Source organism: Zootoca vivipara, chromosome 5, assembly GCF_963506605.1.
Source record: "Zootoca vivipara chromosome 5, rZooViv1.1, whole genome shotgun sequence".
Classification (NCBI taxonomy): Eukaryota; Metazoa; Chordata; class Lepidosauria; order Squamata; family Lacertidae; genus Zootoca; species Zootoca vivipara.
In genome coordinates, this window is record NC_083280.1 from 53,603,945 (window position 1) to 53,628,644 (window position 24,700).

The following is a 24,700-nucleotide window of genomic DNA, read 5'->3' on the forward strand; positions in this document are numbered from 1 at the left end:
CCCCCTGCTCTGGGAAGGCTCTGGGGTTTCGCCCAAGACTGGCCTTACTGGGTGTGAGCCTCGTGAAGACATGTACTGCATGCCCCTCCGTGGGGTTGTCATGATATTGCTTGAGAATCTTCCCTCTGAGGGAGTCCTGGGGCATATACCGGGCATCATTGCTAAAGAGTAACCCCTCTTTCTCGGCAAGCCCTTCCCCTGCCCCCTTTTTCTCCCTCAAGTCCCTCCGTATGTTCTGGGTAAAAGTGTCCTCTTTGGTGAGTTGGCTCAGTTTCTCTTCCTGCATCCCCGCCTCTGCGTCGTTCCATCCGCCTGGGGAGCTGATGTGGTGCGATCCTGAGGATTCTCCTTCTTTCCTGCAGTGCTCCTTGCCGTCTGCATCTCCAAAGGTGAGATCTCCCCGGCGCTGGCTGCCCACAGGGTCATTGTCCATTAAGTCCAAAGCTAGCACTTCTGCGTGCTTGTTCACTGTCATCTTCCGAGAGGGGGTCTGTTGCGTGACCTCACCCTCCTGCAATTCCCGGCCGCCTACGGTCAAGACGCTCATGGGCAGCTCCCTTGGGAAAATGGGAATCTGATCCTGCTTAGCCAAGTCCACCGATAGGAAATCGTCGCTGCTGCCCCTGCGGAGAAGCCCGACTGTCTCCTGGGTCTGGCCTCTTGGCAGCTGCAGACTCACTTCCATCTCTTTGTCGTGCTGTGGGGTGTTACAGGAGGGCTCAGTTGTTGGTGCTCTGCCTGGCCCCTCCCCTCCTGATCTGGCATCCAGGCTTGTGTCTGTGCCTGCCTGCTCTCGCCATTCCTTCCTCTGGGGGCAGTGTTCCACCCAGTGGCTGGGTGCATTGTAAAGGCATCTCCCGCCTTTCTCTTCCCTCTGTTTTCCCGCGTCAGCGTTTGAAAGTACCCGCGCGCGGGCTTTGTCCCTCTGCATCACATCTGGCTGGAGGGGGCTGTGCTGTGCTGCAGCTGCCTCCCCGGGACTGTATGGGAACTTGTGGCCGCTGCCTTTCCCCTCCGTCTGTCCCCTCTGCCCGGACTCGCCTCTCAGCCTCCTGCACTTCCACGCCACCATGCCTCTCAGTCTTAGAGCCAGCTTGTGCTGAGGGTCGCCCTACGAAGTGCTGGCCCGTCCCGAGTGTCCTCTCTGCTTGTCCAGCCTCCGCTCCCCCGGCTTGGCTGTGTTCAGAGCTGCTCGGTTCACTAAGCTTGGCTTCCCCTGTGCCCGGGTGCCTACCTGGTGCTTGAGCCGTTCCATAGTTGCAGGGTGCTGGCAACTCATGCCAATCCTCCCTCGGCATCTCTCTCTTCTGCTTTAGATGCTGCCAACTTCATGCCGGCTGCTCCATTTGCAGCCCTCTTCCCTCGGGGTAGCCATCAAAAGATTGTGGGCTTGCTGTCACAGATGGGGTGTTGGCTACTCCCGAGTAAGCACTCCACACATCCTCTGGATTTTCATAGTTTTATTGTGCATGCTATATACAGTGGTGAGATGTCTCAAATCATGTCTGCTCTGCATGGGGCAGAAGCCCACAATGGCGTCTCGTGGGCTCTGACCCCCCTTTTAAGACTCCAAACGCCCCTCCTCCTTGCTCTATGGGTCCTCCGTGGTCCCAAACCAGGCTCCTGAGGTGCCGTTCTCTCTCCTCCCTCCTTTCCAGCCCCTGCTGAAGCTAGCTCCTCCCCTGCTTCCCTGCTACCAACCTGGAGCTGAGCCACCAGGACTCTGCAGAGCCCTGGACCCGTCTTAACCCTTCCTGTTCCTGATTTGAACTCCCAGACTTGCTGCTGCTCTCCCATCTGGTGGAAGTAAGCAGAGTGGGCTGCTCTCTGCAAGCCCTCTCTCTTACACTGCCACATACCAACAAAATGACATTCTTGTATATTCTGTGTTGCCATATTGGAAGGTCCAATAAGACTGCCAGATATAAATCAGTGGGAACGACATCATTGTTTCCCAACTCTGATGGGTGTCTTCCTCATCCCACCCCCAGCCAAGTTGACTGCATGCATCCATTTAGCATGATCCCCCCTCAGCCCCCACTTTACAGGGGAATCTCATATCCTAGGAGGTCATGTGACCTCTGTTGGAATTCTTGTGATTCCCCCCGCCCTTCCTTGACGTCCCCCACCTTCTCCCACCAAGTACCTCTACATATGGTACCTCGTGTTACGTTACGTCCCCCTTACGAATGCTGTGGGTTACGCACTCCACTAACCCGGAAGTAGATGCCCCTTGTTGTGACCTTGTTGTGATGCGAGCAGAAGTTGCACTTTGACAGCATGGCAGCAGCGGGAGGCGCCATTAGCAAAAGCGCACCTCATGTTACGAGCGGCTTCCTGTTACGAATGGACCTCCAGCATGGATTAAGTACATAACACGAGGTACCACGGTACCACTGTCTTGCAGGCTCCTTTTTTTCAACAAGGTTGAAAATGAGTTGCAATATGTTTCCTTCAGTTTCCTGGAACTGGAAATGTTTGCTTTGTGCCCCATGTAACAACAGTCCCAGAAACATTTTAAGCATTCAGAGTAGAGCCTTGCCCTGAAATACTCTGTAAGCGGATATCATCAAGCAGAAGATTAAACAAAAACACAAGAGATGAAATAAGTCATGCATTTCAGTCAAAGGACCTATAAATGGATTGTCCGGAGGTAGAAGAGCTATTTTACTAGTTCCCTTCTTTGACGACAGAGTACTTAACACAGCAGATTTCTGCCAAAACCGCTACAAACATAGACTATAAAACCTTTATTCACACAACTCCAAGGAACGCCTCAGAACTCAGAGGTGACCTTTAATATTCAACCTTCCCCACTCCACACACCCGTCAACTCCCAAGACTGTCAAATCTCACCAAGATAAAAACTAAATTACTATTTTACAAGCAAAATACAATTTAGGAAGGTACTGCATGATCACAGCGAAGCATCTAATCATGTCAGGGATGAGCAACAAACACTAAAAAGAGAAAAAATATTCAGAGGCAGGTAAATGACATGAATTTATACGGGGTCCTGTCTCATTTGGCACACATAGCATGCGGAAGTCCTGTTCAGAGGTTACAGGTTTTAGCCTACGGAAGGGAAACAGGGTGTGCCTTTGCTTCCAACATCCCTACACACATTGGCCCCACCCTTAATGCAAAGGTCTGAAGGGTTTTTAAAGCATGTTCAAGATAAACTTTATTATTATTTTATTAATTGCATTCCACACAGAAGAGACCTACTAATCCAGCTGGGAAAACCTGTGGGAGCCAAAATGCTTCCATCCTGTTTCTAGAAAGTGCAGATAGTAGCCTCTTTGACATATCATCTCAACAAGAATGATGATACTCTTATCATTAAAGCCCTAAACTGCTCGGGAGCCTCCCTATTACAGTATCAAGCTACTCCTGCCCTGACCAGGTGGCTTCTAAGCATATTGAATTGAGTGCTGACGCTCTGTTCCATTCGGTGAGGCATCGCCATTGGGGATTCTTTCTTTCTACCCTTATCACACTCTTCATGAGTCTCGCTTGAAGTGGGGTTGAGGAGATGCAGCTGATTTAGAACAAAGCAGTCATCTGGGATGTTAATCCCAAATCCTTATTCTACTTAAGTTCCATGTTCTGGTAGCTTTATCCTTAAAGCGCTGTACAGACCAAGAATCTGGTATTCTTGAGGTAGTATCTTCTCCCCCCAGACAGCCCAATTTATCATGTCACTAACATAATAAAAATGGACCTTTCTCAGTGATGGCCCTCTAGTTTTAGCAATCATTTCCTTTTGAGGTTCTCCAGATTGGAGACTTCAGTAATTTTCAGCAGGCTTTAAAATCCTGTTTTGTTTCAACAATCCCTTTTTGTATATAGTTAATGTGCCTATTTGGTGTTTTTTTCTGATCTTTAGCTTTTTCTGCTTATCGGCTTCCACAAATAGTCTTACCGATGTGTTGATTCCTTCCCTCCTTCCCACTTGAGAACTTACCCTGAAAGGTAGGCAGTAAAATTTTCTGAACAAGTAAATAATGGAAGCTTTAAAGCGCTTAAAGCAGCTTACTTTCTTCTTTGCCGCTGCTGGGCATGACTTGAAAAGTTATGTGCTAAACCTTCCTACCGCTTTCCAAAATCTGCAGAGATGGTCCTCGTAAACATTTCTGGTGCAAATATTTGTACAAAGACATTTGTGCAAGTGCGTGTGGGATTCCGCTTTCCAGCAGCATTATAAGAAGGAAAACATCCCTCCAAATGTTTGTAGAAAACAAATTTTAAAAAGGGTTTTGTGGACAACACTGAAGCACCTTTAATTTGGAAGCCATTGAAATACTCTCCAAATGCTGTTTGCAATTCTCGCCTGGTTTTTGTCTTGGAACATTTCCATCTTGAACGTAATGTTTCTGCAATGCATGATGTATATCCCTGTAGCATAATACCATGACTGAAAGGGAAGGATATAAAAAGAAACTAAGAGATGATACACAAAGCAAACATTGTCTGAATCTAAATAATTAAATTTCATAGATAAAGATGGGAAATGGGCTTTGCTTGTTTTTAAGATACACAACTGACAAGCAGAAGAAATTAAGCTGGCAGGCCTTAAATACCATTTAAAAGAATTCCATTGTCGAATCCTGATTGCATCTATATTTTTAATTAATCAGACCAGCGTCATGTGCATCAAAGCTGTACCCACTCTGGGGGCTAAGTTAAGGATCTGTCAGAGTTTCCATTATAAAAAATCCTGCATTCGGTGGGGAAATAACTCGGGCATAAAAATATGCTCCAGGCTGAAGCTGTACCATAGTAGGTCTAGACAGCTCTGAATTATGCAAGTGTTAACGGACCTCCCCCCAAGAAGCCCTTTCTTTTACTATGCTGCTAACTGAAAATGGTTGCAGTTTAATATAAGAAATTTGACAGACGATTACCTCTTCAAGTGACCTAATAGACTTCATCATGCAGCCCAAATAAAAGTGAAAGTGGATGAAAGATTTACTTGCAGATATGGCAGCAGCATGTATTATGGATAGCTTTTTCACAGAGGCTGCTTTCGGAATTAGCTTTCTGCACCTGTGCAATGCTAATGGCATATCCCCTTAGTGTGCAGGCTTGTCTTCAAGACAATGCTCGTGGCTTTCCTTTCCACCTCTGTAGAATGGACAGACACTCCACTCCCAAAGTAAAACAAGAGGGTTAGTTGTGTTGGACGTTTGCAGCATGATCCTGCAGAGCTAGCAAGGAGCAAAGACTACAGGCTTACTGCTGGGTTAATGGAAGATACACATTTCAGCTGCACAGGGGTTCTGATTAGTTGAATGGCCATCACATGCTTTTATAATAGGATTGGGAGGACTTCTACCTGTCACCCACGGAACAGATTGCACAGGGAGAGAGTCACACAACCTGGGACCCTGTGGGGAATAAGCATACGGCTTATGCATGAAGTCACCCTTACTACAGATAGTATTGTTTGCCTGTCATGGGCTGGCTGGATGCAGAGGACTGGTGGGAGGCACCAGCTGGGGAACCCCTAGCGGAAGAAGGCTCATAGCCAGGGCATCGCTAGTGGGACATTGACGTGTGGTGTTCTGCCAAGGGCAGGGTTCTTTCTGGATCTGGAGCCAATAAGCACGCTGGTGGGTGAAGAAAAAGCAATGCTTTATTTGCATAAGGTCAAGAAATAACAGCAGGCGTACAAAACACAAACTATGGCATACTAGGCAGGAGTTACACACAATCTCCCCTTCAGCTGCCCGGAGCCCCAGGTGGAGCAGCGAGAGAGACCCCGGCCAACAGTCTCACAGCATCAGGTACCTCAATCTGTGAAGAAGCTCACTGAGCCTCTTTGATGTAATTGAGTGTACCTGGCTAGCAGGTATCACTCATGGTCAGCCCAGGGCACCGGGTGCGACTAATGCGGAGCAGCTGGGAGTCTCCAACCCCACTCACTGCAACTGGGTATCCTCCCCACTACCCAATCAGCACTTAGAACACAGGAGACCCAGGAAACTCCTGACACAGGTGTGTGAAAAACAAATTATACTATCCTAAATCAGCAAACCTTAAACTGGGGATGTAAAAGGGAAAGAGACATGTCACCTAACTCCTTGAAATTACAATGGTCTTCCGCGTTTCCTCTACATGTGGTCACAGGGAGAAGAGGGAGCAGACTGGGAGGAGGAGGTGTTAGAATAGGCATCCCCAAACTTCGGCCCTCCAGATGTTTTGGACTACAATTCCCATCATCCCTAACCACTGGTCCTCTTAGCTAGGGATCATGGGAGTTGTAGGCCAAAACATCTGGAGGGCCGCAGTTTGGGGATGCCTGTGTTAGAAGCTGAAGAGACAACAAGGTTTAGTGAGCAGGAGGAGGCTGTGGCAGAGAGCAGTTCAGAATCAGAGGCTGAAGTGGTGACTGGAGAGGAGAGGGGCCAAGATGCAGAGATGAGGCAGGCTGCTGAAGAATCCAGGGAGTCACCCCCTCCTGCTGCAACCAGCTCCCCTCCCTCCTGGTCTCCCAGAACATGCAGAGAAATGAAGGGGGGGCAGCGAGACGCCTTAGGTTGCTGGGGAAAGAACCAGGGGAGGAACAGTGAGAAGACAGGGACATTCTGTCCTTGTGGCTGCTTCATTGGGGTGACCTGCTGGGAAGGGTTGCTGTGACCACTAGGACTTAACTGTTTTTATTTTATTTTTAATAAATAGTTAACTTCACTGACACCAGAGGGTTTTTTTTTATTACTAATCTACTCCTGACTCTGGCTCCTGAAAGTGCCCAAATGTCAGGGCACCAGGTGGAGTATGTGACACTGGGAAGGGAGGGCTAGTTAGCACTGTTCACTCATTGCAAAGTACGTTTTTATTTAGTCAGTTTCACATCTGAAAATTTCATGGGATGTGGGGAGCGGCAGAAATTAGGAAAAGGAAGTGAAGAGGTTTTCTTCTCCCACTTCCTCCATTGCGTTTGTGCAGATGTCCATCTGCTGGTGCTGAATCAAGACTGGTATTGTGGTAGCTTTAAGTCATCTTTTAATGTTTGATGGATTTCTGTATTTTAGTATTTTGTTGGAAGCTGCCCAGAGTGGCTGGGGGAACACGACCAGATGGGCGGGTTAAAAATAAATTATTATTATTATTATTATTATTATTATTATTATTATTATCCCTGTTGCTTCTCAGTCATTATTGTTGTTGGCTTCTGTCTGTCCCGAGAGACAATGGAATGCGCCTCCAGGGGTGAAGTCAAACTGCTAGGGAATCGCAGCACCTGCTGTGGCTGTTAACTCGTAACTGCTACCTCCTGCATTGATTTTTCTTGTGTTAGCAGCACCAAAGTGACCTCCCTGGGGCGCAAGCCTGGGCAGTGTGCATGGAGGTCCTTTCAGCCTTGCTGATGTGGTCCAGAGGAAAGCAGAGCAATATGTTTGGCACCAGTTTTACTGCAGGAGTTGCCAGAAGGAGGCATTCAAGGCGTCTTTGGGACTCTTCTCCGGATTTGTGTAGGGCTTCACTCCTTAGCCTTTTCTTCTCCTGTAGATGTCTCACAAGGATATGTATTTTTCCTTAGGGTTTACTTCCAAAGCCTTTCTCACAAATAAGTATAGCCACAAGGCAGCGGAGGGCTAGGATAAGAGTTGTGTATACACAGCCTTAAATTCAGTGGTGTATTTAGACCTCACCTTGAAGAAATTCACTGATTTTTCCCATGGTGGTTACTGACCCAGTTTAGAGGCATTGGGTGTTAAGTGCTGCCAAGTACCTGTATTTGCCTAATACTAATTACATACCATTTCTTTTGAATGGTTTGTAAAATGTAGTCCTCTTGTTAGGCCAGTTTCCATGGCTTTAAATTGAATACCGAGGCCAGCTCACCATTGACTTGACTTACCCAGGGAGATGGTAGGGTTCACTGTTGACTTAATTGTTTTTGCAAGCAGTCATTTATTTGAAGCAATGAGAATTATTTTCTTTCTAGCTTTCTATGCACTTTTGAGGAGTGAAGTCACTCAGCTTTTTTACACAACGAAGCAATACCTTGCAGTTTAAAGATATTTAAAATGCACTCACTACATTTCATGGATCTGAGATGGGATGGACAAGATTGTATATCTTATCAGCAGTGGTGAAACAGATACTGCTGAGGAAGTTGAGAGCCAGTGTGGTCTAATATGGTTGAAGTGTCTGACTAGGACCTGGGATACCGGGGTTCAAATCCCCACTCAAGCCATGAAGCTCCCTGGTTGACCCAGGGCAAGTCACTATATCTCTCAGCTTAACCTACTTCTCAGGGTTTTTGTGGGGTTCAAATGAGGATAGGGAGAACTGTACACCATCTTGAGCTCCATGGAGAATATAATAAATATTCTCTGCTGTCATAGGGGTGGGTTGCACTTACCCATTACATTCAAACTGGATATTATTATGGCTTCCATAAGCCCAGGCTCGCAAAGAACTTCACAGCCAGTTCTCTGCACCCAAATCAAATCTGAGCTCAAATAAAGCATCCTTTGTTCCTCATGGTAACTGTCCCTTGATGTGGATGGGACTTATCAAAAGAGGTTGGTTTCATGCCATTAGGGTTTACTGTTCAAAGCAGGGGGAAAGTTGACATTCCACTGGGTTTGCGGAAGCCCTTTAACATCCCTAAAGTAGCTCTTTGGATTCTGGCCATAGCATCTTTGCATGTGAGGGGGAAGCTTCTGTAGGTAGAGGGAAATTAACTAGACTTTAGGCCTTTTCTGAACTGAATGCAGGATAATCTTTTGTGCTTAAACCCTATTATTATAGGAGAAATTAAACTCCCTCCCACCCTTACGCACAGACTGTTGCCACAAGCAATAACACATCTACTCACTTTGCATTTTTACCTAATTCAGTGGTAACAGAGGCAGTGTTTACTGATGCAACCAACACAATGCATAAGCGCTCTTTCTCTCTCTCTCTTTAAAAAAAAGAAAAAGGTCCATTAAGAAACTTAAAGCTGGGAAGCAGCTTTCATCTTTTAAAAGTCTGGGTGGATTAGTGTATGTTCTTTCTTGGATTTACATGGAGACAATTTCAGTTGGATTTGTAATTTGCGTTTGCATGGGAAAAGTTGCTCTAAATTCGAGTCTGGCCTTCGAAAATAGAGGGGGGAGTGAGGCCTAGCAACAGTATGTTGCTTGGGAAAAGGGGAAGCGTTGAGGGCATGGATTGGGGGTAGCTAACAGCCAATCCAAACCATGCCTTCAAGGACTTTGGGACATCCCTATGGCTTGGAAAGGAAGAGCTTTGAAGGGAGTAGTAGTGCAGAGAGAGGAAGGCAAAAGCAAGGAGCAAATGTGGTGGTTGGTCTGTGGCTGTATCCTGAGCTCAAGTTATGACCTGACCGGACTTTTGGTCCACACTCGTTCTGCTACTCTGCACATAAGTGTGCAGAGTTTGTGCAGTCTTGCTTTTCTTTGTTGGGGTGAGTTTTGGTTCCCTTTATTTATTTTGCACAAGAAACATATGCTTTTGCAAACTTTGGGGCTCTCCTGAGGTTGTTAAAGCCTAGCTCTTTTGCAGGGGTGGTGCTTCATTTGCTACATCAGCAGTGGCACTCATGCCTGAACATCAAAAATAGAAGGAATGACTGGTGCTAGCCTTGAGGCCAGAAAGAGAAGGAAATTAGAAGGGGGGTGGTGGAACCATATGCTGTCTTAAACTCAACACAAAATGCTCCTTATAATGCACAATCATGAATTGGTTACTTGGCCCGTGACTGAAGATGTGGCTTGAGGATTCCAGCCATAAAGCCCTCAGTCCTCATAGGATGTGTCCTTGCATTAAATATGGATACATTTTGATCTCATTTTTTCCTGCTTTCAAAGTCCTTAAGTTTGCCAAAACTGAATGGCTGGTTCCTCCTTTGGCACAAGCATTGGGGACAGAGTTAAAGCGAATGCCCAGAACTGGTAGCCTTCAAAATTGCCTACGAAGTGCCACTTAATGGTTTAGACTAATCTGGATATACCAGGCCAATTTTGTTTTGGGCTCTTAGCATAACTAGGTTCTTTCTGAAGTAACTTTTTTTTTGGTCTGTTCCAGATATATTTATTTGATGCTTTATATTTCACTTTTCAATGGAGTGATCTTCAAGGAGGCTTGCAACAGATTGCAATAATGCAAAGGCAAAGCCCAGCCCAGCCCAGCCCAGCCCAGCATTCCTTTAGTCCTTTGGCGGATGTGGCCAGAGTGTTCTTCCTCCCCTGGCTCTGCAGCTCCTGGGCAGTTGAGCAAAGTGTTTTTCTGTCTGCCAGGAAGATGTAGTAGGCTGAGTGTCGGAGGTGAGGGGGGGGGGACACAAAGCATACAGAGCAGTCAGCTATAATCCAGCGATGCGTTGCTTTGTGAAAAGTGAGGGTAAAAAAAGTAAAGTTAAGGTGCTAAAGAAATAATATTCAGAAAAACATTTATGCCTCACAGTGCAACTCTGTACATATCTACTCATAAGTAAGTTTGACTGTACTCCTTGGAACTTACTACCAGATAAGTGTGTCTAGAATTGCAAGCTTGTATGCATTGCAAGTGGCAATAGATTTGTTATCTTTGGCTACATATGCACTATATACCTTCAATGCACATTTGAAGCACATTCTTTCCCTCAGATAATTCTGGGCACAGCAGTTTGTTAAAAGCAGCTGGGAAATTTAACTCTGTGAGATGTAAACTACAGTGCTCAGAATTCTTTGAGAGAAAGAATGTGTTTTGAATGTGCTTTAAAAGTATAGTGTGTACACAGCCTCTATATGGCTTAGATGCACCTGTGTTGTTGCATGAGCAGAAGGCAAAGTTCCCAGTTTTTGCCAGTCTCGCTTCTCCCTTTCCCCACTGCATCCCTGCCCTCCATTTCATGCCATACTGGAGGATCCCCCAATCTTAAGGCGTGGAATAGGAAGCTGCGGTGGAAAGGGGAGATATGAAAGCCTCATTCAGCAGGCAGCATGATCCAAGCCTATGCTCCTTTTCTAAAATGAGGAAAGTTGAGTTTATACGGGGTCCTGTCTCTGTATAAAGTTTCTCCAATCCGGCAGGATGTGTCCTCTTCTCTAGCAGTTGTCCCTGCAACCGTTATGTCCACTACATCATTTGCAAACATATGGTTTCACTTCCAACTATTTAACATTTCCATTTCCTCAGGAAATCATTCTCCACATTTGTTAAACTTTTGAATCAGAACTGCTGTTTTTATTGGCATCTATACAGAGAACGATATAATTGACTCTTAAGGCAGGTTTCTGACTCTCCGGTTGTCCAGTTGTGCTCTCGCTTCCCCCCCCCCTTTTCCTTTGAGATTGGTAAAATGGGAGAGGAAGAGTGTGAATAATTTGGTCATAGTAGTTCATGACGCCTTGGATTGTGATGTAAAAATTCTCCCCCAAAAGGAAGGTACCAAATACAAGTGCTGGGGGGGTATGCTTTCTGGTGCACAGAAATATTTCCTCCAAGTGTTTTCATTGTCTTCAAAGAACTGAAGTTGGGGGGACAAAGTTTTGAGTTAGCTATGCCTAAGAGTTCCCCAAGGAAAATACTTGAAATGCACTGGACTCAAATAAATAAATAAAATATGCACTTGGAGACTCCCCCCCCTTTCTTCTTCATCTTGGATTATGACGTGCCACTAAAAAAATTGTCTGTGAATTTGTGTTTACTTAACACACAAAAATGTGCTTTCAGTTAATCAATAAGGGATGTGTATCTACACGAATGCAGTTCCTCAGTCCTGCAGGACTGGATCTTAGAAGCTATTTCATGCCACTTAAAGGGGAATAATAATTTCATTTATTATTTTAGCAGCAAGTTCATCCTGTTCTCATAGACTAAAGTTGCCAAGGACTTGATGACTTAGAGCTATTGTACATGTTCTTGCATTCATCCTGGTTTAATTTTTGGCCTGACACTTTCTTATAGGAACAAAAAAGGGGGGGTTTCTGTTTTGGCCATAATTTGAGTTATTTATCAAAAAAATGGGCAATCATAGCAGAGGGAGATGGAAAGATTATCCTCCCACTTTTATATGTGGGATGTGAATGGAGCCAGTACATGGAGACTTCTATCCATGGGGTTATCTTGATTTAGCTTGAGCCAAGCATTCTATCCCAAACATGTCGTCTTTATCCAATTGTATTCTGCAGCAAAAAACCCAGTATGACAATGAAGCACAGCTGATGGGATGAAGAGTGTTGTGCACACACCAGGAGCTGAGTATACATTAGGACCACAATCTAATGACCCCCTTATGATTTCTTTTTCTTCTTCTTTTTTAATCACGCACCTACAGGGAGGGAGATTTGGGCAGTTTAATTTTGATTCTTCATTTTCAGAAAAAGGTTACGCAACATTCTGCAAAACACAGTGTTTTTTAATTTTTAAAAAAATCATTTTCAAAAAATGGTTATAGATTCTGCAGTGTTTTCAAACAGGAGCTGATGGCAAGATACGGAATCCATATATGATTATAGATCACCGCTGAACAAATAGAGAGATTTGCATGGGTGTAGACAGGGGGGGCAGGAGGGGGCAGCTGCCCCCCCCTAGAAGCAAAAAATTATTGTATTTTACAGACCATAACCAATACTTTGCCCCTCCAAAAACTGAAGTGGAAAGGGCTTTGCTTTAGCAAGAGCAGCTCTCCACTTGCTGGGGGCGGGAACACAGCTGTAACAAAAACACATCAAATAAATAAAGCAAAGTGGCTACCAGTACTTAAGCAGTTAAGACAATGGAGCAGAAAATCCCTTCAGGCAAGGTCCACCCTATTCACCCTATTGTAATTCAGTGGGAGTTGTTAATGGGCATTCAGGGATCGCATTAACAGTTCTATTGGCGATTTAATGAGGGTGCAGAGGATTCAATTTGACTAAGGTGGCCCTGCAAGGCTAAAAGGAAGTGAATAAGAAGGGGGGGGGGCTGTAGCTAGCTTTGATAGACACAGTGATGTTTATAAAAAGCATTGGTGTTCCAGTCTGCCCCTCCTCCTGCATCTGTATACTGTAAATCAGGGGTGGCCACCTCCCAAGAGACTCTGATCTACTCACAGAGTTAAAAACTGGGAGTGATCTACCCGCTTTTGGGGGGTTCAGGTCAAAGCTGTTGAGTTTTTTTAAGGAAGGGAAGCCCTGTTTTGGGGGGTTTAGGTCAAACTTGTTGAGCTTCTTTTAGGAGGGAGGGAGGCCCATTTTTGTTTAGGGCTTCAGGTCATAGTTCAGCTTTTTTTAGGGAGGAGGAAAAATTTGGGTGAGCTTTTTTAGGGGTGCCAGTGATCTAGCAGTGATCTACCACAGACATCCAGTGATCTACTGGTAGATCACAATCTACCTGTTGGACGTGCCTGCTGTAAATCAAGCAGAGAGAAAGCTGCTTACAAGGCTCCTGTACAGGTGTATCTTCCTCTTGCTGCAGAGTTCTAGCATCACAGCGTCACCCAGAGGCACCCACAAATGTGAGTTATCCCTCTCTCTATTTCTTCCTTCCTTTCCTCCCTCTTCCATCCTCAATAAAATACTGGGGGGGGGCAGATAAGCCCCACATAGAAAGCCCATCAACATGGGGGGGATGACTCTTTAAAATACAGTATTTACCAGTAATTTCTTTTGGGGGGGGGAGGCACCTAGGCCTCTAGGAGTTGGCTGCTATGCCTAGGACAATTCAAGAAAGCAGAATCATGCATATGCTATGGTAATATATCAATAGAATCATGGAATTGTAGTCGGAAGGGACCACAAGGGTCATCTAGTCCAACCCCCTGCAATGCAGGAATTTTTCCCCAATGTGGGGCTTGAACCCACAACATGGTTGAAATATTATGCTGATATGCAGCAACGCCTCGGAGCCATCGAGACTGCGGCCCTGTCTTGCCTCGCCCTCGCCCGCCCTGCCAACCCCTCTCCCCTGCCCGACCCTCCCATCCTCTTGCTGCAGAGTTCCAGCTTCACAGCATCACCCAGAGGCACCCACAAATATGAGGTATCCCTCTCTCTATTATTCCTTCCTTCCCTCCCTCTTCCATCCTTAATAAAATACTGGGGGGGGGCAGATAAGCCCCACATAGAAAGCCCATCAAAATGGGGGGGTGACTCTTTCAAATACGGTATTTACCAGTAATTGGGGGGGGGGAGAGGCACCTAGGCCTCTAGGAGTTGGCTGCTATGCCTAGGAGTAGGACAATTCAAGAAATCAGAATGATGCATATGCTATGGTAATATATCAATGGAATCATAGAATTGTAGTCGGAAGGGACCACAAGGGTCATCTAGTCCAACCCCCTGCAATGCAGGATTTCCCCCCCAAGGTGGGGCTTGAACCCACAACATGGTTGAAATATTATGCTGATATGCAGCAACGCCTCGGAGCTGTCGTGACTGCGGCCGTGCCTTCCCTCGCCCGCCCTGCCAACCCCTCTCGCCTGCCCGACCCTCCCGTCCTCTTGCTGCAGAGTTCCAGCATCACAGCGTCACCCAGAGGCACCCACAAATATGAGTTATCCCTCTCTCTATTTCTTCCTTCCTTCCCTCCCTCTTCCATTCTTAATAAAATACGGGGGGGGGGCAGATAAGCCCCACATAGAAAGCCCATCAACATGGGGGGGATGACTCTTTCACATACGGTATTTACTAGTAATTGGGGGGGGAGGCACCTAGGCCTCTAGGAGTTGGCTGCTATGCCTAGGAGTAGGACAATTCAAGAAAGCAGAATGATGCATATGCTATGGCAATATATCAATAGAATCATAGAATTGTAGTCGGAAGGGACCACAAGGGTCATCTAGTCCAACCCCCTGCAATGCAGGAATTTTTTCCTAAGGTGGGGCTTGAACCCACAACATGGTTGAAATATTCTGCTGATATGCAGCAACGCCTTGGAGCCGTCATGACTGCGGCCGTGCCTTGCCTTGCCCTCGCCCACCCTGTCACCCCCTCTTGCCTGCCCGACCCTCCCGTCCTCTCCAGCCAAGCAGGGTAGCCGCCGCCGTTGCCAGCCCCAGAAGCACAAGGTGGCCGCTGCCGCCGCTGCCGCCACCACGATGTTGTCAGGCCAGCTGGCCCTGTAGCCCCGCCCACGTTCCCACTTTGTGGCCCCGCCCCTGAATGATCATGGCTTGCCCCCCCCCCCTAGTTTTGATCCTGGCTACGCCCTTGGAGATTTGTGATGCAGCAAGTGGGGATTGCTGGCTGCTGCTAGGCTGAAATAGGAAATGCCCACTGGGTATATAGAGCTAGACTATTTTCTTGAGTCTGTATGCAGCAGTAGTGTGTTTGGAATTCCTTTGGATTCCTTCAGTCTTTGAGTAATTTCCCATTTCTCCCAGAGCACCTGGGATTGCACCCTGAATTCTGTGGTCCATGGAACCTCACGAGAGTGATACATACCTGCCTGTTATTTGCTATACTCCATACCGATCCCTCTAAAGGGCTAGGAGTTGGCAGCAGTACTGCTTTAGGGCAGGCATTCTCTGTACTATCGTGGAAGCGGAATAAAATGTGTGAGTGCCTACCTCTTTATGCTCAGGCTGCGCCAATCAAAAGCAATACTGCATAGGTTTTGTGTATTTTGTCTATTTGGGTGTTGTTGTTTAGTCGTTTAGTCGTGTCCGACTCTTCGTGACCCCATGGACCAGAGCACGCCAGGCACTCCTGTCTTGCACTGCCTCCCGCAGTTTGGTCAAACTCATGTTCGTAGCTTCGAGAACACTGTCCAACCATCTCGTCCTCTGTCGTCCCCTTCTCCTAGTGCCCTCCATCTTTCCCAACATCAGGGTCTTTCCCTTGGATTCTTCTCTTCTCATGAGGTGGCCAAAGTATTGGAGCCTCAGCTTCACGATCTGTCCTTCCAGTGAGCAATATGATAGTCATCCAAACTGAATTCCCTTCCATTTTAGTGGGTAGTCAAAAGCAAATGTGCTCTGTCATTTTTCTGGGCTCCTCCTAAGGCTACATGCCTGGCTAGCAAAAATAAAAAAATAAATATCAGAAGATGACTGAAGATGATGGATTATGATGGTGATTATGATATCACAATGGTCAGATGAGAGTACGGGATAAGATCTGTACCGTCAAGACGCCTGCAGAGTTCACACATATCATGTTCATACCCTGACCATTTTTATAATATAATAGTTTGTGTCTTTGATTACTTTCTGGATACTTGTTTTGTATGGAGAAATGGTAGGCAGTTTAATAAATATTCATGAGCCTTGGCATCTTATTACCCTATTTATTCCAGGCATCTGATAGTTCATGGTTCAGAGAGAAGAATCTTATTTGCTGGATCACATACAGATGAATAGAAGCCACTTGGATATCCTCTCTGAGTACCCCTCCCTCAATTTTTGCACAACACACAGGAGCCGAAGCGAGCCGAAGGCTGATGATATGGAAAGCCCTGTATGATTATGTCGGGGGCCAGGCAGGGCTCAGTATGGGAATAGGATTACTCCATAACCAATGGGAGAATTCTGTTCCCAAATTTATTTTCTTAGAAGCGGAGAACAAATTTTTGTTGGATCAACGAAGCCTTTGACTGAATTCTTAGATCTGGCACATTTCCCTACAATGTCCTGTGAAGCTGTTGTGTAATCAGAAGTATATAATGCAAAGATATGAGGTGGTTTTGTGGGGAAATTTTACAAGGACTTCCACCCAGGGAATGTGGACTGGGGAAGGGGTGCTTTTGCCCTCATTCCCTTTAGGAGAATGGGTCATGAAGTTGTAACCAGGTCCATCTGAGGTGTCTAAAATTACCAATGAGATATGGGTTAATTCATGCAGGGTTTAGGGCACGTTGTATTTTTTTTTTTTTTGGTTGCTGTTTCTATTTTAGAATTGGCTTGATGGAGAAGAGTCTTTCTTCTTTCCCTTCTTGCCTACTTTACATTATAGGGATGCTAAATAATATATTTATTTGGATTTGAGTCTTTGATAATTCATCACAACTGGGAGAGTAGAAGGAGGCAGCCTCACAGGCCACACTGGTGAGGCATCCAGAGGCTTACTCTAACCAATCCTCCTTGGTTTACCAACTTGAGGCGACTTTGTTTGCCTGGTGGTTTCACTGACCTCTGGAGTCACAACTGTGGGGGCTTGGTAACATACCCTCCAATATTTCCATAATGATAATTTTACTGTTTATACCCCACACATCTTACTGGGTTGCCCCAGACACTCTGGCCAGCTTCCAACATATAGTGGTACCTCTGGTTAAGAACTTAATTCGTTCTGGAGGTCTGTTCTTAACCTGAAACTCTTCATAACCTGAGGTACCACTTTAGCCAATGGGGCCTCCTGCTGCTGCTGTGCCGCTGCTGCACAATTTGTGTTCTCATCCTGAAGCAAAGTTCTTAACACAAGGTACTATTTCTGGGTTAGCGGAGTCTGTAACCTGAAGCGTCTGTAACCCGAGGTACCGCTGTATATAAAAACATAATAAAACATTAAACATTAAAAAACCCTTCCCTATACAGAATTGCCCTCCATACCCTCCAATATTTTTTCCAATGAAAATAGGGACACCCAAAGGAAAAGTGGGACATTCCAAGATCAAATCAGAAACCAGGACAGTTTCTCTAAATCAGGGATGTCTCTGGAAAATAGGGACACTTGGAAGGTCTGTGGTAATTCTTCTAAAGTCATCTCAGCACCTCCTTTAGGTGAGGGCGGGCAGAAGATAGAGCCAGATCTACTGGTAGATCTCTAAATGATTCGCAGTATATCATCAAGGAGTTTGACGCCCAATTGTTTAACAGTAGCAAGGGGGGGGGAGGTTTTTCCTTCTAATTTAGATTGCTGAGCTGAAGAAACCTTGGGGGCAACTGTGAGCTCAATTCTGGTAGTGAGAACAAATTCCTGTGCTGTATTCAGAGGCATCCTACTCCTTAATTCTGAGAGTAGTCTCCACTCCACCATTTTTGCATCCCACAAGGCTGAAGTCTGCTCACTCTTGCCTCAGGTGTGTGGGTAATGATAAATAAAGAGCAACATCATTACGACACCAATGTTTCGATCCAGGAAGTGTCCATCTAAACAAGGCAGGCAGCAGCAGGAGATGCGGTTTCCTAATCCTTGGCTCTGTAGCAGGACACCCACACCAAACAAAATTGTGGGGAGGAAGTTTGACAATCATTAGTTATGGGCATTGCAGACCAACGAATGTAAACAAGTAAACTAGTAGCCATTCGTTCAGCTAATGTGTCTTGTGCCGTTATTCCTGGGTAAAGGGAGTGATGGAGGGTGAGCTTCGCTGCAACATGAAAAAGGTCTGAAAAGAATGTGGGGAATTAGTGGAGCCTCTCAGATGGAGGAACATTGAGGATTTTTTTTGTAAGGCTGCCAAACTTTGGGGTAACGATCAAGCTTCTTGGAACCTCTGTATTAGCCTGGACTGTGCTATTTTTCAAATTTCGCAGGTAGCCCAGCTTGATCAGGTATTGCAGAAAAGGGAAGGTACCCCAGCAATCTGGACAGGCAACAGCTTGCCACTTAAATAGACCTGTGTAGGAATAAGCAAGAGCCAGCAAACGTCACGGTCTTAATCTTGAGCAATTCAAGACATGCCATAAATTTTCCTAAAATTGGAAAAGAATAGGATTTTAATCTGGACGAGCTGTTGTGCTTCTCTGTAATAGGTTAAATGAAGGCAGCTTGTCTGCTTCACAGCACCATCCTGCCTTAAGATAAGGAGTGGGTTGTTGCAGCAGCAATAGAAATTGTCATACGGCGCTGAGAAAAGTCAGGGCAAGAATGTTGAAGAAAACACAGCCTGTGGTTTCATACTTTGTGAGCTGTTTTGCTGTTTTTAAGCCATAAATATTTCTTTAGCAAGGCCAGTGCTACGGCACGTGCTGCGGTATCCTACTCCTGAATTTACAGTCATAACAGCCTCATGCACCAGCTGGTTTTATATTTGTGCCAAGCTAATTCCAGATTTTTTTCTGTATCTTAACACACACACACACACACACACACACACACACACACACACCAAGTTTGAGTTTATTTTAAGTGAATAATAGCTATGTTTCTGTTCAGAAAATGATCCTAGCTGAGGGAGATGGAACAAATAGCCTTCCACCTTTATATGGGGATATGAGTGACCTCAATGTGATATCTCATTAAGTGAACATGGAACGGGCATTCTGGCAGATATGTGTACCCAGGGCCAGCCCTACGGCAAGGCTGGGTGGCGCAGGGCGCCAGGGGGGCGCCGCGCTGCTGTGCCCACGGCAGCCGCGCTACGCCTGCCAGACAGCCGCACTGCAAAACGGGGTGGGAGGCGCCGGAAGGATCTCCGCGCCAGGGCGCCAGATATGCTTAAGAGAGCCCTGCGTGTGCCCTTTGTGCCCTTGTCTTCTATGGCAGTATCCCAGTCTGGCAGTGGAGCAAAGATGGCGGGATGTGGAGTGTTAGGGACTGGGCCAGCAGCCCCTGCACTCAGGGAACAAGAGCACCACAGATATGCCCCATATCTGGTTTCCAGCTTGGTAGTCTGGACTCACATGGGCAGTCCCAACAGTCAACTCTCTGAGCAGAAGTAAGAGCAGTGGGGTGGGGAGTAATTTCTTCTACATTTACAAGTCGTGGGAAGGGCAGGGGGGCTCTGAAAGGCACTGGAGGTCCCCGACAGGGTGTTATCTTGCTCACATTCCCCCATCTTGTTTCGGGGATTTCAGCAGACCTTGCCTCTCTGATCTCAAGCCTCGGTTTGCAGCGATTAGAAGTCAGAAACATGCATCCTTGAAAGCGAGAGAAAACTCTTGACTTCATAACGATGCTGGTACAATCAATTTCTCTGCTTCCACGTCACAACTGCAAAATGCACATAGCTTTCTTTGGCTACAGCCTTTTGTCCCTGTGAATTGTTTGTGTGTGTCATTTTGTATTGCTTGTGCAGAATGTGTGTGTGTGTGTGTTTTACGATCCTTAAGGAAAAGAAAGCATGGACACGATGTAACCAGACCAAAATGCATTAAAAAGTACCTCAGTTTTTCACCTTACCCCCTCCTCTTTATTTCCTCTAGAGAGAGATTACTGCAGTTTATGTGACAAGCAGCCAATAGGAAGACTTCTCTTTCGGCAGTTCTGCGAGACTCGCCCGGAGCTTGAGTGCTGTATTAGATTTCTTGACTCTGTGGTAAGTTGCTTCTTATGACTGTTGCAAAAGTTTATTGCGCCTTCTTCCACGGTAAAATAAAAATAGAAATGGGTCCCTGCATGTACCCTGGACGTGTCCCTGGGCTTTTAAAATTTTTTGTTGCAGACTATGTCTCTTGCAGTTCATGGCCTTTATGGCCCCTTGTTCACATCCATGCCCCAGGCCGTGTGTGTGTGTGTGCGTGTGTGTGTGTGTGTGCATTTGTGTGTCCAGGGGTCAGCAGTCAGTAGTAGAATATATGCTTTGCATGAAGAAGCTGCAGGGTTCAATCCCTGGCACATCTTGTTAAAATGATGTTTCAGGCTGCCTGGATCCCTGAGCAAGAGCATTCCGCTTTGGGAGTGGGGATATGCTGCAACATTGTGTTGCAGGCCCTACTTGTTTGTACAAAATTTGCAGTCACCTGAGAAACTGATTACCTACCTTCCTTACCTTTAAAAGAAAAGAAAAAAAAGGCAACAAGAAAAAAACTGTGTGTGTTCAAAGTTTGGATTTGTTTATGCCCGCCATGTCTAGACCCTGTAACAGATTTCTGCTGCTTCAAGTAGAATTTACGAGCCATAAAAAGGGCCATGTTGTTTTTCAGATGCTAGTCGACAGAAGCCTAGCAGGATCAACTTTAATAGCTAAAGCCAAAACAGTGATTACAGCCACACCATACCTTTAAAGCACATGGCTTCCTCTTCCCCCAAATTCTGGGAACTGGTTTAGCTTTGCAGAGCTACAATTGCTAGCACCTTTAACAAACTGCTGTTCCCAGGATTTTTTTGGGGGAAGGGAAGGCATGTGCTCTTAACTGTATGGTGTGGATGTGACCAGCAACTGTGGTGCAAAACCACGATTCCACTTTAGTGCCCCCCTCCCCCCATTCCAGGTTACTCCATGCAACATAGAACACCATGGGGGAAAGCCGCTGCCTGGAAAAGCTGCTAAAACTCTGGGGCAATCCTAACTTTGTTTATTGTAGACGTGGTTCTTTCACATTTTAAGTCACAGAGATTTTGGGGGAGACTGTTAGGGAGTTTGGGGAGATTGTTATGTGAAATGTGTTAGCTCATTGCACTTTTCTCCAAAATACCGCATTTTTTCCGTTTATAACACGACCCCTATTTTGGGGGACTCAAATTTGAGGAAATGGGGGACGATTGCTCACCCGCCACTGCCAATCACACGCATCCACGAAGCCACCAATCGTCTGCCTGCTTGCCGCCAGCATCCGACAATCGCACGCCTGATTGCCGCAGTAGCCAATCACACGCAGACCTTGCCTTCAACCCCTGCAATGCCGCTGACAATCTCCTGCTCACGGCAGCCACCAATCGTCCGTCCCATCTCAGCACTATCTGTGTACAAGACCCCAAATTTTTAGCATTTTTTTTAAATAAAAAGACTTTGTCTTATACACGGGGAAAGAATTGGTACTTGCTGCTCAACCAAGAAAGTTTCTTTGCTGCAGGAACTGCCCTGTTATTATTGTTGCCTCTGAGAATCAGATCCACCCGTGTATGTCTGTGCATGAGAGAAACTTGCATTTGCAAAAGACAACTGCAAATTTCTGAGCTCTTGCAGATCACTGGATTAGGGTGCCAATCAACTGAATTCAGCAAAACCAGTGCCATAATTTAAACAATATGTCCTTCACGATTTAGTTGTTTTTATGACACATGTCATGGGTAGAGGATAAAAGATCTGATGGGGGGGGTAGGGGAGGCACAATTGTCTGCAGGAAAATCAAATGTAGTCTAATTGTAAAGGTTCCAGTCCACAGAATTTACATTCCAATACTGTAGTGTAAAACAGCCAGGTGCCAGCATCTGTCCTGAATAAGCTCTGAAAAGCTGTTTTGACAGGTTTGTAGGTTAGTTGGGCTGTTTCCATGTTGAATTTCAGAAGCTGACTGTGGTTTTTTACATTGGATATTCATGGAGCAAAATGAATGCAAATAAAATATTCTTTCTGATTAATTCCATGAGTGCATTCTTCCAGATAAAATGTTTTCGTCTTCCAATGTGGCCTAGCTTGATTACCCCCCCCCCTCCCCGGGCAATAAAACACGTAATATGAAAATGTCTCGGTTTTCCTGCATTTGCCATACACACCATCCTTCCTTCCTAACCCATGAATAATGTTCGTAGCATATTTCCCCTTTTAGTTACTTTTGCAGTGGCTAAATTGCAGGTTTGTGAGGAGGCAGGTAGTACTCTGAATTTTGTTACCCATTCGATTTGCTGAATATTCTCCTGGAATCTCTATCCTGGCTTGAACAAGGACCTCATTTGTGGCTATATGAGTGTCATCTTTTTTTTCTAGAAAATTCTCAGCATCAGCGTAGTGAATTGAACTATTCCATTGGTAGAGCTTGGCACATCTGGTACTGATGCCCTCACTAACCGAGGGAAGGGGTCACAGCTCAGTGGTAAAGCCATCGAAAGAAGCTTCCAGTATACAGTGGTACCTCGACTTACAAATGCCTCGACTTCTGAAGGTTTCAACTTCCGAAGTCCGCTAACTCGGAAGTATTTTCGCCCCGCGCACGTTCTGCGCATGCGCAGAAGCGGGGGGGGGCGGTCTGCGCATGTGCAAAGCACAAAATTGCAGTCTGCGCATGCACAAAATGGACGCTTTGACTTCCGAAGGTTTCGACTTCTGAAGAGCGCCACGGAACGGATCGCCTTCGTAAGTCGAGGTACACACTGTATCTGCTGGAACTAGCAGCTTGAGTGAATCTTCAAAACTTTCAGAAATTCTACTCAGCAACTGTGAAATCCTTATTATAAAGATGGAGCAATGCCAAATTGATTGATTTACATTTTGGATACATTTTGTATCCAAAAATATCATGGGGGCTGTAGTTTGTTAAGGGCCTTGGGAATTGTAGCCCTGCGAGGGGAAAGTACAGCTGCCAGCATTCTGTAGCGGAAGTCATGGGCTTTCAATGTGTATTGGAAGTGCTGTTATTCTAAGGTGCAGTTCTGTACCTTATGAAAGAGAAAGCAATGTGGCTTGTGTTGTCTGTTCCAAAGGATTTAAAGGATGTTCCAACTACAGTATACGTAGAGAAAACTGGACCAGTCTTGAAGCTCAAGGCAATAATTGGTCCTGGCAATAAACCTTTGCCTAGAACAAATTCCCCACCTATGGAGAGCTAGCAGCTGTGACATTAATTCTCTTCTAGCCTGAGGGCACATATGTGGAGACACCATTATAAAGCGGTCCAAGGGGGTGGTAAAAAATGAAACAACTGTGCTTATAAGTTAAAAGCCACCACTGGCCCAAACAAATATATCAAATCTTTTTTCTGCAGTCATGCTCTTCTCCCTACATCCTTTGTTTTCTGCATTCATCCTTGCCAGTCTGGGCTGTCGTTGCCTGATTCTTGCAGATACAGTAGTTTAGAGTTGCATCGCTAGTCATTCTTGCACCTCAGGTTAAAAACATACCTCTTTATGTACGTGCTGTTTTACACGTTCGGGATGTTGATGCTGCAGCGATGGCAGTGGCAGAGGGGCGGCTGCTGTCTTGACCTCAACTGCCACGTTTCCCCTTCCTCTGAGGCTCTCCTTTCTCCATGAGCCTGGGCAGCCCCGGAGTTGTTGGTTCTTTGGTGGTGGTGGTGGGGAAGCGGTGCATGGTGGGTCAGGCATGGAAGGCAGAGAAGGAAGGCCGAGAGCGGCGGTGAAGCTCAGGCAGCGCGATGCCTCCCTTCCCATCGGAGCAGCCCCAATCCCATTCCTACTTGCATGCAAGCAGGAGGGGTGGGCATCCCTCAGCTGGGAAGGGAGGCTTCCCATTGCCTAACTGAGAGATCCCTGCCCCCTCCTGCTTGCACACAAGCTCTGGGAAGCAGCATGAAGCCTCCCTTCACAGCTTAGTTTCTGGGATCAGGGAATATGGAGGCAGCCCGGAAGCTGCATCTTAGAGCCCCTGCACCACCATCATATGGGCAGCTCCTGAAGCCACCCAGAGCCAACTGCTCCGGGCTGCTGAGGCTGCTGCTGCTGCTGCATTTCCCGGGGACATTAGATGAAATCCGGGGCATTCCGGGGATGGAATTTGCCCAGGGATTTATTCGCAAATCCGGGGACTGTCCCCGAGAAATGGGGACGTCTGGTAACCCTAGCTTAAAGCACCTCAATGAAGGAACATATCATCTTTAACACTTTAGGAAATTGAAAGAAAAACCAATAGTAAGTGGATTTTCTTTTGCCCCTAAGTGGCATGGTAGTTTTTTACTCTGGCAGTATAATCCTATACATATTTGCTCAGAAGCAAGTCCCATTATGTTCACTGGGGCTTACTTCCAGGTGAGTGAACATTGGGCTGCAGCCTAAATGTCGTGGAACAGAAGCCATGAGCAGTCCTTTAGAGACAATTGAGACAACGCCTCAGTCAGCAGTGATTTGATTTCTGGACCATTGACTCTGACCTACTTTTTAGTTGTCCTTTTTCTGGGGTGGGGAATAGAGGAATCACCTTCATACCCAATTTAACCCCCCCCCCCATTGCTCTTACCTAAAAGTCAGCATTGATTTGTGTTGCATAGCAATAAACAGTG

At 46.1% G+C, this 24,700-nt stretch overlaps 1 protein-coding gene across 2 annotated transcripts in view; it reads left to right on the forward strand.

The window, feature by feature from the left end:
• The window catches only part of GRK5 (G protein-coupled receptor kinase 5), a 165,677-nt gene that overhangs the window by 60,488 nt on the left and 80,489 nt on the right, over positions 1-24,700 (forward strand). For both annotated transcript variants that reach the window (XM_035138644.2, XM_035138645.2), the window contains exon 3: positions 20,012-20,124. In XM_035138644.2, coding sequence (XP_034994535.1) covers positions 20,012-20,124 — 113 coding nt within the window. The remainder of the gene's footprint in view (positions 1-20,011; positions 20,125-24,700) is intronic.